The sequence below is a fragment of the Vulpes lagopus genome, chromosome 10, assembly GCF_018345385.1.
Source record: "Vulpes lagopus strain Blue_001 chromosome 10, ASM1834538v1, whole genome shotgun sequence".
Taxonomy (NCBI): domain Eukaryota; kingdom Metazoa; phylum Chordata; class Mammalia; order Carnivora; family Canidae; genus Vulpes; species Vulpes lagopus.
Window position 1 is genome coordinate 47,397,920 of NC_054833.1, and position 13,342 is coordinate 47,411,261.

General features: G+C 47.4%; 1 protein-coding gene across 7 annotated transcripts in view; it reads right to left on the minus strand.

The window, feature by feature from the left end:
• DIXDC1 (DIX domain containing 1) overlaps positions 1–13,342 on the minus strand; it is a 71,135-nt gene that overhangs the window by 26,041 nt on the left and 31,752 nt on the right. For 5 of the 7 annotated variants that reach the window (XM_041770531.1, XM_041770533.1, XM_041770530.1 and 2 more), the window contains 5 exons: positions 12,800–12,929; positions 10,009–10,134; positions 7,707–7,938; positions 6,981–7,088; positions 1,204–1,316 (listed from right to left, as the gene is read on the minus strand). In XM_041770531.1, coding sequence (XP_041626465.1) covers positions 1,204–1,316; positions 6,981–7,088; positions 7,707–7,938; positions 10,009–10,134; positions 12,800–12,929 — 709 coding nt within the window. Of the gene's footprint in view, positions 1–1,203; positions 1,317–4,305; positions 4,821–6,976; positions 7,089–7,706; positions 7,939–10,008; positions 10,135–12,799; positions 12,930–13,342 lie in introns of those variants that run through there. The other 2 variants (XM_041770536.1, XM_041770535.1) reach the window with 2 other exon arrangements.

Genomic DNA, 13,342 nt, shown 5'->3' on the forward strand with positions numbered 1-13,342 from the left:
CAAATTCTTGTCGGTTGCTGCGGAGCTTCAGAGGGGAGCCTTCGAGTTAATATTCCTTTGACCATTCCGTCATACCAAAGCCCCGTCCACATGTGACACCATATGAGTCACACATGAAACAAACTAGTGAAAGCACACATGCACAAGCTATTTAATCTTGCTCCTGGTTTTGTTTTATTTTCCGACATTTATGGTCTCTTTGCTCTGGTTTCCTGGTGTCTATTTTATCCCATCTAATTGTGTGCACGGCCATTAAAAACGCATTATGGAATACAGAAGGGTATAAACTCTCTGAGTAAGCGTCTTCATTCAGAAGCGTGAATGTAATAAGTGTAATTCCTCTGGGTTGCTGGGAAGATTGAATGAGGTAACTTATATGCAGGGCTCCATGGTGCCTGACCCAGAGCACTCACTCAGTAAATGCTTTCCCTCCCCAAGGTCCCAGGAGTTTCTGAATCAGTAACGTGACTAACTCTTTGCTGCTCATTCCAGGGCTAGAGGCAAGAATTTAAGTCGTTTTTGTTTTTGAGGGCTTCAGTTTCATTACAGCCCTTAGAGATGAATAGAACTATCGAAATCACATGCTTTTGCTTCTTTTATGCTTCCCTGTATGTTTATGTAAGAAGAAGGAGAGTAACTGAGAGAGAAGAAGGAGAAGTCTAAACAAAGGGAACCCTTTGTGGTCCTTTCTATAGCCCTCACACCAAAAGCCTGATTAAAAAACAAAAAACAAAAAAACAAACAACAACAAAAAAAAACAAACCCACACAAAAGCCTGATGTAGACCTGCTCTTTATATTTTCACAGGCACCTCAACTCATACTGATCTATTCCTGGTTCAAATTTAAGTCAAGAACTTACTGAAATTATTTCTATAACATAGGAATAATAAAAACGGTTTAGTTGAGTAAGACTTTTGGATCGCCCCAAAGTCACTTCCTAATTCACAGACAGCCAGCAGAGGAACAGCCTGTCTACGCTGCTGTAAGATTTCTGACAGCTATGATATCATAAGTGACATTCTGCAAGAAGATAACCACATTCATTGGCTCAAAGGCATCAGAGCCCCCTAGAGCTGACCCTGCATGCACAGGCCACAGAGAGGGAGAGAAGGCCAGGGAATTTATAGGTAGACAGTCAGGACCCCCAAACATTTCAAGACAAGGGCTATTCCCTGAGCCAACCCAGGCACACTGACAGTACCTGTTCTGTTCTCTATTCCTTCAGAGGGAATAATCACGAAATCTGCCTTCTCCTCTGACTGGGTTATAATGGATTCGCTCTTGGCACTGTGGATAGGACTGGGTGAAGTCAGGCTGTGATAGAAGGAAAAGTAAGAGAACAATTAGTATGAACAGTTATTTATTTTTTTTAAAAGATTTTATTTATTTATTTGACAAAGAGAAAGAGAACCAGAGAGCACAAGTGGCGGGAACAGCAGAGGGAGCAAGAGAAGCAGGCTCCCTGCTGAGCAGGGCAACCTATTCGGCAACCTATTCGATTCGGGGGCTCGATCCCAGGACCCTGAGATCATAATCTGAGCCAAAGGCAGACGCTTAATGACCGAGCCTCCAGGTGTCCCTGTGAACTGCTGGTTAGAAGCCAACTGTCATAATTTAACCCAGAAACATGTTTTTTATTAACCCTACTGCCCAACACAGTCCCCAGTCCACGGTATGAACGAACATTTGTTGAATGAGTACAGGATGAATTACTGAATGAATGAATGAATGTTAAAGGAATGAATGACCCAGTCCTAGGACGTTTTTTCCACAGCAAGGCTGCCTGGAAGCCTAATTCGCAAGGAAGAGATTTACCAGAAGGATGGGTAATCTAGCATCTTAAAGAACTCCAAGTTTTGTTTTGTTTGCGCTTTTTTTTTTTTTTTTTAACTTACCACCACAACCTGCACCACCACCTGTACCATCACTATCCCTGGGCCCAGATTCAAAGACAGAAAGATATAGTGTGTGTCTTAGCAGCTTTGGGAGCTGGAAGAAAAATCCACTTCCAATCTACTGAAACTCACAGACACAAGCATCACCAGCAGAGTAACACGGCAGATCAGCTCTAGGCTGGTCTCAAGAGAAAGGACAATGCTGAGGTGATTCACGGTGAGGAACTGCTAGTGTGTGGACAGTGCTGGACTGGGCAAAAGGGCAGGGATATATCAACAAGGATAGTATGTGACTAGGAAAAGGGGACTCAGAAGGAAATGGGGAAAGATCTGCTAAGGAAAGGGAAAGGTTTACCTGGTTGTACCATCAAAGAGTTATTTAGATCCCTGCTTATACTATTAGCAAACTATCACCACAAACCTCCCAATGATTCTTAGGTTCTCATACAACTATTAGCCTTGGAGGGAACTGCTGTGATTATCAGGGAAGATGTCTTTTAAAGCTGCAGAACAACAGCAAATCTTCGGACAAGATGGGAATGTGATGGGAATCTGGATTTTCCATCTGACAGGGAGAAGGAATCTGAGGAGCCTTTTTTTCTCTGCACTGCCGCACCTTGAGAATATCAGCTCTGAAACAATCTCAGGGACCCTAGGGTCTCTGGGCCCAGCCCCCTCTCAGGAATTCTTTCCAAATCCATCACCCAGACAACAGTGAAAGTGTCTAGGATGCACTGACCCAGTTAATGTGCCCCTGAAGTCTCCCAGGCTAATCCTCACAGCCACGATCAGGAGTTAACATTTTGTCTTCCTAGAGACCAAGAAAAACAAGAGCTGAGCACAAGTGGTTGTAGTCAGAGATTTCAAAACCTTGAAAGCCGCCTGAGGACTAGTGTCTCATGCTCCTGGTTGTCCCAAGTTTTAGGGCTTTGGTGGGAATGACCTCAACCAGTGATACATCCTCATCCTTATCAGAACCCCAGAAAAAAATACAAAGTTTTTTGCTTCTTGAAATGAAGGAAAATTGCTTTACCCTATGTAAAGATCTATCACCCCAGCAGGGGGGGGGGTTGTTATAGAGAGGTGGCAAGAAGTGGTATTTAGAAAAGGTCATTGCACTAAATACTCAATAAATAGAAGCTACCATTATTTAAAAAAAAAAAAAAGAAAGAAAGAAAAGGTCATTGCTTATCCATCTTTCACCACCTGGGCAATCTGGCTTCCAGGCCAACATGAACTAACTGCTGGAAAAGCATTAGCGTCAGGGCTCTCTGTCACCATAAGGAGAATGGATTTATGACCATTTAGGCCTCCACATTCAGATTCCAACAGAAATGGGGATCCACTTGCAGACAGAGGCCCCTATCAGCTGCTCTTCTTTGAGAAATGATAAAACGACACTTCCTTAGCCGACGAGGTGCTATGGTTGACACGTTCCACTGCCTGCATTTGGCTGGACCACAGTGGGGATGTGTGAGACACAGGGGGGTGAGGGTGGGAAGAGGAGTGTGAACCTGGGATGCTGGAGAACTGCTCGCCTAAAAGCAGAGACGCATGCTCAGCTCCACCTTCTTCCTCTTAAGTGAGTTGTCTCCCATATAAGGGCAGAAGGAGGCGGATGTCTGCACATCCAACCCCACTGGGGGAGTGGCAGAGCAGCCAAAGGAAAACAACATTTTTCTTTCTTGAATTTGAGGCTGCCAGTATGTGAGGCCACAGGGAGGTAAGACCATGAAACTAGGTGGCCAAGTCACAAGATAAAGGACCTGTGGGAGAAAAATCCTGAGGCACATGTCAGAGCAGCAATCTAGCTGCATCCCCAAGAACCTTATACCAGTGAGGATGGTGAATTCGATCATGTACTTCAGGTCACAGAAAAGTATTTTAATGCTAATTAATTACGTGATTTAGGCTCCCCGAAGAACTCAAAACCCCTATTCTGCAAACAAGTGATACCCCGCTTGCCATCATAATCCCCTCAAATCAGGGAATTGATTACAAAAACAGTGTGACTGCTACATTTCTTAATTCCCACAGGTCTAACATCTCCCCACTCTTAGCATCAGACAAACGAAGCCCCAGCAAAGTCCAAATGACAGGAAAATCAATTCTTAATAAATGGGTAATGGGTAACGCGAAAGAGTCCCGTGTCCGCCGGCCGTGCCCTCCCGCAGCGGAGACAGGACGGGGTGAAGGGCCCCTCTCCCTCCGCGCTGCGGGCGAGGCTCCCAAACCCTCCGTGTTGGGCGGCGGTCTCCCGGGGCAGCAGCCCGTCCTCCCGGGGCCGCGCCCCCCGCCGTCCCGGTCTGGCCCCGGCCAGCAGCATCCCCGGCCCCATCCCCATCCCCATCCCCATCCCCATCCCCATCCCCATCCCCATCCCCCCGGCCGAAGCGGCTCCTGCTCACCATTTCACTTGCGTCCCTCCCATGGTCCCCGTCCTGGCTCCGGCTTCAGCGAGCCTGTTTCCCCGGGCGAGGCGGGCGGCGGGGGGTCACGGGCATGTCTCCCCGCGCGGGGGCCCCCAGAAGCACTGCCCCGCAGGCCGCCTACCGGAGCCGCCGGCCGCGCCCGCGGAGCCGAGTCGGAAGCGCGGCGAGGCGGGCGGCGAGGCGGGCGGCGAGGCCCCGCGGACCGGGATGCTCCCGGGTGTGAGGCGCGCGGTCCCGGCCGCTCACACGCTGCCGCAGCCCGGCCCGCACGGAAGCCGCCTCCCCTCGCCCGCGGCGGGGCCCCGGCAGCGGCATCGCGGCGGCCGCGCGGCTCCGGCCGTGCCCCCGGGCGCGGGCATCTCACCCCATCGCCGGCCCCGGGCCGCGCCGCCCGTGGCTCCGGCTGCGCGCGGGCACCCCCTGCCCCTGCCCCTGCCCCTGCCCCTGCCCCGGCTCCGGCCCCAGCTCCGGCCCCGGCCCCGGCTCCGCGCCGCCTCCGCCCCGCCCCTCTCCGCCCCCGCTCCCAGGCTGGCTGCGCGCGGGCCGCGCGGGGCTCCGACCCGGACCGGGGGGTGGGGTGGGGGTGGGGCGGGGGTGGGGCGGGGGCGGGGCCCGGGCGCCGGGAGGAGCGGGCACCCCGGGCCGCAGACGCCCTCTCCGCGCCGCCGACCCCTCCCTGCCTCGCGGCCCCGAGGTCGCCCTCGCCGGGGTGGAGACAGCGCCGCCAAGCCCATCTCCTCCCGCCGTCCCCCAGGCCTTGCGAGCCTTCTAGTTTCCCAGCCGGGGACCACTCTGCGTGGACGCGAGGTCTGCCGAGCAACAGGCGGCCAGGGCCCCGGCCGGGGGGCTCCAGGCGCAGGGGAGCCACGCCCGGTTCACACTCACACGGCGGGCTCCCGGCCTTCCTGGGTCACTGAGCCACGAGGTGGCCTCTCCCCCACCCCCCTTCCCGCGGAAGGCGGGGACGGGCAGAATGTTCCAGAGCCTGCTGGGTCCCGGTGCTCACTGAGGAAAACTCAGGGTGCTGACCCAGCATCCCAAAGAGGTGAGTGAGAGGTCAGCTTAGAAGAAAATGGCAAAAATCAGCAAGGGAATGCGAATTACTACTTGACCCCTCTCCCGGGAAATCTGTCACTGCCTGCCCACTGCAGCCCGAGTTCCAGTGGGTCCCTAATTCACAGTGTCAAAGCTCCTGCCCTAGTCTGAGTTCTGCCAGAAAGCAAGGAAGCAGGTGTTCTCAGGAAGAAATCCAGACTCTCCTTTCTGGCTCGCTCTGGCTCTCTCTCTCTCACTCTCTCTGACTCTCTGACACACACTCTCTCTCTCTGGCTCTCTCTCTAACTCTAACTCTGGCAGGCACAAAGGAGTGAAAGGCCTGTAACCATACAGGAAGCAATACATCTCCTTATACAATGGAACGACCTTTGATTCTGTACCAAATGATAGTCTAAGCAGCAAGCAAGGGAGAAACGCTTTAGATTCTCATATTAGCACACCTACTGCTTAATGGGTACAGGGTTTCCTTTTGGGGTGATGAAAATGCCCTTGATATGGATAGAAGTAATGTCACACAACATGAGGAAGATACTCAATGCCACTGAATGGTACACTTTAAAATGATGAATGGCTAATTTTATGCTATGTGAACTTTATAAATAAAAAAAGCAATCTACTAAACGTAAAAATTAAAGTTGAGCAAGGTTATTGGTATATTAAAATGCTGGGAAGAATTCCATATGACTGCAATGAATTAAGAAACAGTCTATCAATCTCAGATGGAATTTTATATGGAAAAAACACAGGAGGAAAGAAAACAAATGCACCTAAGATACATACAAGACAAAGAACAACTAGGCTTAACTAGAACAGACTAAGCTGGGTTGAGGTAGGAAAGAAAAGGTCATAAGAGCATAAATTAAATATGATTCAGCAATGAAATGAAGTTAGTAAATAAGCTAACATGATCTGGGGATATATTTTTAGGAGCATGATTTATATGAGCCAGGAAAGTAGTCTTTTCCTGCCACTACACTTGGCATCGATCAGGCTTTTATTAGAGCACTGTGTCCTATTTGGGTCTTTGCACTTGGCTCAAAGAGCTAGAGATGGCCTTTCTGCTAGGGTCCCAAACATCTTACCCCACTCACAGGCATACTAGTCTGCCACAGTTCCTAGCCCTATAAATGAAAGTTGGAAATGTTCTAATGCTCTCAGACAGCTCTGCTCAGTTTTTTTTCTCTTGTTACAAGCTTGATACAGCCTTCTGGGGCCAGGCGCAGAGACAGTACCATGGAACTGGCTGTCGGAATCGGCGGCTGCCCTAAGGCGCAGATATCCGAGCCAGGGCCTGGGCCCTAAACAGCTCCTACTCACGCCCCCATGTGGACAGAGCTGAGCAGTGATGCTCAGGCTCAGCACAAAGCTTCCCTGTGTGGGAAACACCCCACCCTCCCTACCTTCCTGCCAGCAAGAAACCGCAAAGCAGTGCTGAAGACTACCCCTTTAAAGTTAACAGAAACCGAGTGAAAGAGAAATGAGTTAGGAGCCTTACTGCCTGTTGTGTTGCTCCTTGAAGCTCAAAACTCGGAGACTTCCCAAGAGTTCAACTTTTAAGCAAGACGTTAGAGCTACAGGGCTGACACCACAGTTACCTGGAGCAGCTGGACTCAGACGGGGACCTCTGCTGCCCTTCATACTGCTGTACCAGGGCGCGCACACTCCAGTAGGGATTCTCAATCTCCTCATCCATGCTGTTGTTCCTAAAGGCGGAGGGCACCAGCAAAGGAGAGGGTGTCAGTCCTCAGTTCAGGTCAACTCAATAAGAAAAGACCGATGGCCACTCTGAGAGCACTAAGGGAAGAAAGAGGAGTAAGGCCAAGCCCCTGCCTTAGAGACACCTGACACCCAGTACGGAAGACAGACATAAAACAACTAATTTCACCAATCTCTGCAACACCTAGGGTCCTGCTCTCTCCCAGCAGACATACAATCCCCACAATGTTTCCTGCTGTGAGTCTTCAGGACAAGTTGGCTTTAGGATATGTTCTAGAGAGAGACTCCCCCAGATGACTTGGAACATTGCTCCCACATATCTCCCAGTGAAGAAAACCCACTGTGCCAAAGGCATATATTTAAATCCTGGGCACCAGAACAAAAAAATTACAAATATGATTCCTTTACTTTCCACTAACTGCAAAGTAAACATCTCTCTTAAAAGGGCTTTTCTCATTTGGAGTATCCTCTCTGACCTATACTTTATGCTTTTTTCTGCAGCACAGGGCTCTTGAGATGATACACATCCATCTATCGCACGGTATCATTCACCATGAGAGATCAGAGAGAGGAACAAGTTCCCATCCCCAGATTTCTGCCCTTACCTCTGTCTGTATCGAAAGACATCCCGTCCTGACCGTGACATGTCATGACACACATCAGCCAGAGCGGCAGCTGCTCCCTGGGCCACAGCAGTGGCACAGTGTGGTTGGTGACTCTGCAGAGGGGCTCTGGAGTCCCGTCCTTGGCTCACTGTCCTGCTGGAGCCAGGTTTGAAATGAGCTGCTAAGGCAAGGACCAGCCTCATGATAGACTTCAGGTTTCCTTCCACAATATCTGAGAGACAGAACAGACCCAGAGGTCCTAAGAGGGAGCTACAAGGTTCATTCATTTAACACATATTTGCTAGTGATACTGGTCTCTTCGTCCTCACAAAGCCATGTTCAATAGGAAGACAGAACATGTAAAAGCAATTATAATAAAGTATGGTGATGTGTAATGTTAGAAGTACAGGATTCTCCAGGAGCACAAAGTTAGGTCATCTTGTCCAGTCTAGAGGGCTCAAGTAGATTCCTAGGGGAAGTAGACTTAAAACTGAGACTTGACTGACAACTTGACTGACAAATAGTGGTTCATCAAGTGAAGGAGGAGAAGGAAAGAATATTCCAAGAAGAGGGAACAGCAGGTGTGATGGTCTAGAAGTGAGAGAGAGCACGACATGTGAGAGCCGTGCTGTCCAGTATGGGAGCCACGAGCCACATGAGGCTTCTGAGCACTAAAAGGGTATAGTCTGAATTGAAATGTGCTAGAAGAACAGTACTTAGCACCAAAAAAAAAAGTCAGATTGAAACATATCTCATTAGACTTAGTATAAAAAGTAGAATGCACAACATCTCATTATTAGCTTTTACATGGATCACATACTCCACTGATGATATTTTGGATATACTTGGTTAAATAAAATGCATTATTAAAATTAGTTTCTCTCATTTCCCTTTTTTGGTAAATGTAGCTATTAGAAACTTTTAAGTTATATCTATGAGACTCGCATTATATTTCTGTGGCATGGCTCTGTCACAGAGCCATTGAAAAACGCACAGCACAGCTAGGGCTCAGAGTGCAGGGGGAGAGGGTGAAGGGCAAGGCCACAGGCAGTGAAGTCAGAGGTCAAGTCAGAAAGGCCATGGCAAGCCACAGGAAGGACTCTGGATTTCCCCCTAAGGACCTGCAGGCACAGAGCAGTGGCATGAACTCATGTGTTCCCAGAAAGATCATTATGGCTGCCGTGTGGAGAGCAGAGGGGGATGGACAAAACTCCCCCTAATTAGGAAGCTAATTAGGAAGCTGTTGCACTTCTCCAGGTAAACGACAATGATGTCCTCCACTGCAGTATTCCCTCAAAATAGCTAAGTTTAATGGGCCAGATCCCCAAGCCCACCCCTCAGGGGGACCAGAGCAGCGATATTATGGCACTCTAAATTTTGCCCTAGAAAAAAAAGAAGAATGCACGCAAAAAACAATGTGATAGGTCTGGTGAAAGTTAAACTAAGGAATGGGTGAAATTCTATCTTTTTAGTGTCACGGCATTGCAAATATGCTTGATACTTTCTACAGGGCGTTCTCAGTGGTACATACAGTATCTGCCCCACCTGAATGATCCCAACACAGAGAACACCAATAATCCAACATGGAAGGAAAGCTCCCTCCCACCCTCATTCTCATCAGAGCCACAGGCAATCAGACCCAGAAACTGAAACTGAAATAGAACCAGATCTACAATCATTTTTAGAGAAACAGTGGGAAGGCCAGAGAGCCTGGGGCTCTGTGAAGACACCTGAACAATGGCTTCCTTGTAGCTGGGTTCATTATGGAAGAGAAGTGTTCTCTTCTGGCCATGCAGTTACAACAGAGGGGATGTTCAGAGGCCCCCGAGCCCCTTTCATCTTGCCTGAAATATTCCGTGATATCAAAAAAAAAAAAGCTATAAAATATTTTTCTTCTAGAAAACTGGATGGAAAAAATATAGCTATTATGATTTGAAATAATGCTTGGGCATGAAACAGAAGGAACTTGAAAAACATAATCTATCTTCATTTTTGATTACTTAAATGAGATATTCTAAGGTTAATATCCCAATCTTGTCATTTCTACTCTATTAATTTTTGTACATACACTCAACCAAACTTTTATTCAATAGAGAATGTCTATCTCCACCCAGATTTTCAATGATCACCCTGTCTCAAGAGGGTAACTCTCTTTATGGAAAAATGATATGAGACCATGGGCCTAATCCTATTGCAGTCTCCTCAGAACCGTTGGCTATACAATGGATGGTTCTTCCGAGGCTCATAATCCCTGGGTAAAGCTGAGTATACTCATCCCCCAAAGACATGACGAAGCACTGACCTTTAGCTGAAGTCTGGTGCATTCGAATCTTTTTAGAGGCCACAAACTGTAGCACTTTCTCCACATTATTCTTCATTTCCTGTTGGTTACTGGGACTCAGCTGTACCCCATTCAGTTTTTCTCCTGCTGTTAAAAGAGAGAAAACATAAAAGATATAGGGAGGAACACTATCAAAGTTTCATAATAGCCAGATACCAAGAAAGGGAATATTTGATGTAAATGAGAAGATTATATATAATTATGCAAGTGAGTTAAGCCTTGGTGCTTGTAATTTGGATGGGGAATAAGAAAGTAAAAGCCTTTTGGAGGGTCTTAAAATTTTCAAAGCTAAATCCAGGAGGCTGTGAAGTGACTGTGTGTGCACTTATTCACTCAGCAAATACTCATTGAGCACCCGCTGTGTCCCAAGCACTGTTCTGGGCACCAGTGAAACAGCAATGAACAAGATGGACAAAGTCCCTCCCACTGCAGAGGTCATATCTCTAGGGATGACAAATGACCGAGCTAACCAGTACATGTGTAATATAATTTCAGGTGGTGAAAAGGGCTATGAGGAAAAACAAATGGGAGTAGAATCATGGCCTCCCTGATATTGTATTTGGGCAGAGACTTGAATCAAATAAGAGATGTTAAGATTTGAGGAGGAAGCATCCCAGCCTGAGGAATCACAGGTACAAATGCCAGGGTAGAAATGAGTTCAGCTTATCTGAGGAAGAACTACAAGCCCAGTGTGGCTGGAGTGGAGAGAGAGGAGGGAGCCAAGTCCTAGAAGAAGGTAGGCAGGTAAGCAGAGCCAGGATATTTAAGGGTCTATGGACCAGAGTAAAGAGCTGGAATTTTATTGAGTGTAATGTGAAGCCAAAGGAGAGTCTGAGGCAAGGGACTTACAGGATCTGTGTTTTTAGAAGTTGACTATATATGGACTCAGCTTATATAGAGAGGAAACAGGGAGATTAGTTAGAAAATCAAACTAGCCAAAGTAAGGGATAATGATGGTTCTGGGCTTGACTGGAAAAGGCTGACAGGTGAGAAGTCAGATGTTGGGTGAAACTTTAACATAGAGTAGATAGCACAAGTGAAGGGTATAATATATGATATGAAGAAAAGAGAATAATGAAGGACAGCTTCCAAGCGTTCTGTGTTAATGGCTGGGTGAATGGTACCGTCATGTGTTACTTCAGTGAAGAAACTGGAGGACGGAGGAATTGGGAGGCAGAAGGTTACCCAAAGCTGTGCTGCACTTTAGACATCCGGGTGGCATGTTGAGCACAAAGTTGATATTTATGTCTCAAACTCAAAGACAAGTTTAGGGCTAATGATATAGATATGGGAGGAGATCACTTGGGGACAGAGACACACGAGGGTTACAGACTTAATGTAGAGGACCTCAACATTTAGAGGTCAGAAAGGAGAAAAGCCAGGGGTGCTGGGGTGGCTCAGCTGGTTGGGTGTCTGCCTTCAGCTTGGATCATGACCCCAGGTCCCAGGACCAAGTGCCAAATCAGGCTTCCTGCTCCACAGGGAACCTGCTTCTCCTTCTGCCTGCTTCTCCCCCTGCTTGTGCTCTCTCTCTCTTTTTCAAATAAATAAATAAAATCTTAAAAAAAAAAAAAAAAGGAGAAAAGCCAGCAGCACAAACAGGGGGAGCCAGTGAAGAAGGAGGGTCCTGGAAGCCAAGTAATGAGAGTGTCTGAAGGAGGAGGGACAAACTGTGTCAAGTTCTGTTAAACTGAATAAAATGGAGACTGAGGCCGAGCCACTGGATTTGATAAGGCAAAGGTTGTGACCTTGATGCAAGCAGTTTCAGTGGAATAGTGGGATCAAAAGCCCGATGATGAGGACGTGTTAAAGAAAGACTGAGGAATAAGATAGTGAATTCAGTGAATTTTTCCATATAGCAAAGTCACAATAAAATCCAGCATTTAAGAATGTGGGTTTTGGGAAACCAAGAATACATATTCATATTGCTTGTAGATGCACAGAACATCTGAAAAGAAATGCAAGAAACTGCTAACACTGGTCCCTTCCAGAAAGAACACGTCACTGGTGCGGGTGGAAAAAAGGCTTTTACATACTTTTGTGACTTCTGCATTTTCTATCTGACTATATTTTCAAGTATAATTGATTCAAATCAGTGAAAACTAAGGTTTAAAATGAACTTTGGGGGATGCCTGGGTAGCTCAATGGTTGAGTGTCTGTCTTTGGTTTGGATTGTGATCCTGGGGTCCTGGGATCAAGTCCCACATCAGGTTCCCCTAAAGGAGCCTGCTTGTCCTTCTGCCTATGTCTCTGCCTCTCTCTGTATCTCTCATGAATAAATAAATAAAACCTTTTAAACATAAATAAAAATAAATGAACATTGGAATTAAAGCAGGTCTAGCTTTGTGCCTCTGCTTTGCTACATACAGTTACGTAGCCTTGGAAAGTCGAACCCCTAGGACTAGATTGGGTGCCTCCATCCACCCATGTGCTCCTCTTTGTCCTTTCCCCATCAGAGTCCTAAGTACAAGAATGGAATTGACTTCACTTTCCAGTCTTTCCAACTAGATAGGAATACTCCTGAGAGGGTATACTATGCTCATAATCACATTCCCAGAGCATAATACAGTGCCTGCACACAGAATTTATTCAGTCATAAATAAATGAATTAACATTGGTCGAGTATGTTAAACCTTCTACACTTCCATTTCCACATATTACAAAGAAGCAGCAAACTGGTCTGAAGGGCACATGGAGGATAAAGAAGGCATGTTCTGGCTTATGCTGGCATCAGAGTCCAGGGTCAACTGACCAACAATCTCGATGAGATATGCCAGGATCACCCCATCCCGAAGATCCTGTCGCAGGTCCTGCACCGGCTTCACCGCTGGCCTCTTCTTGAGCTGTGCATTCACCCAGGCCACGTACGCCTGTAGCTGTTGCTGGAAAATCAAAGGTGGAAATAAGACAGAGGTTGCATATTATTCTTATCCTTTGCCCCACACCTTCTAGGGCAGCATTTGAGAATGGGCTGTGGTGGGAAATCTACATCCAGAGGGAGGAGGAGGTTTCAAGGGAATAAAGAAGAAAGATAATGAGAAATGGAATGTGTTCTAAAAATCTCTAGTTTTATGCTAGTCATCAGGGAAAGCTAACCACTGACTTGGTGGCAATGTAGACACAGATAAGCAGATGAGTGTCTCAAGGACTATGGACTCCTGCTTTGCCTGTGTTTTCTCTGTTGACCAGGGATGAGGACCAGCCAAGAAACACAGCCAGTTTTCAGGTATAATCACTGCCGCCAGCAACCCACTGTGCTTCCCAGGAACAATCACTCATGGTCTACAATGCACAA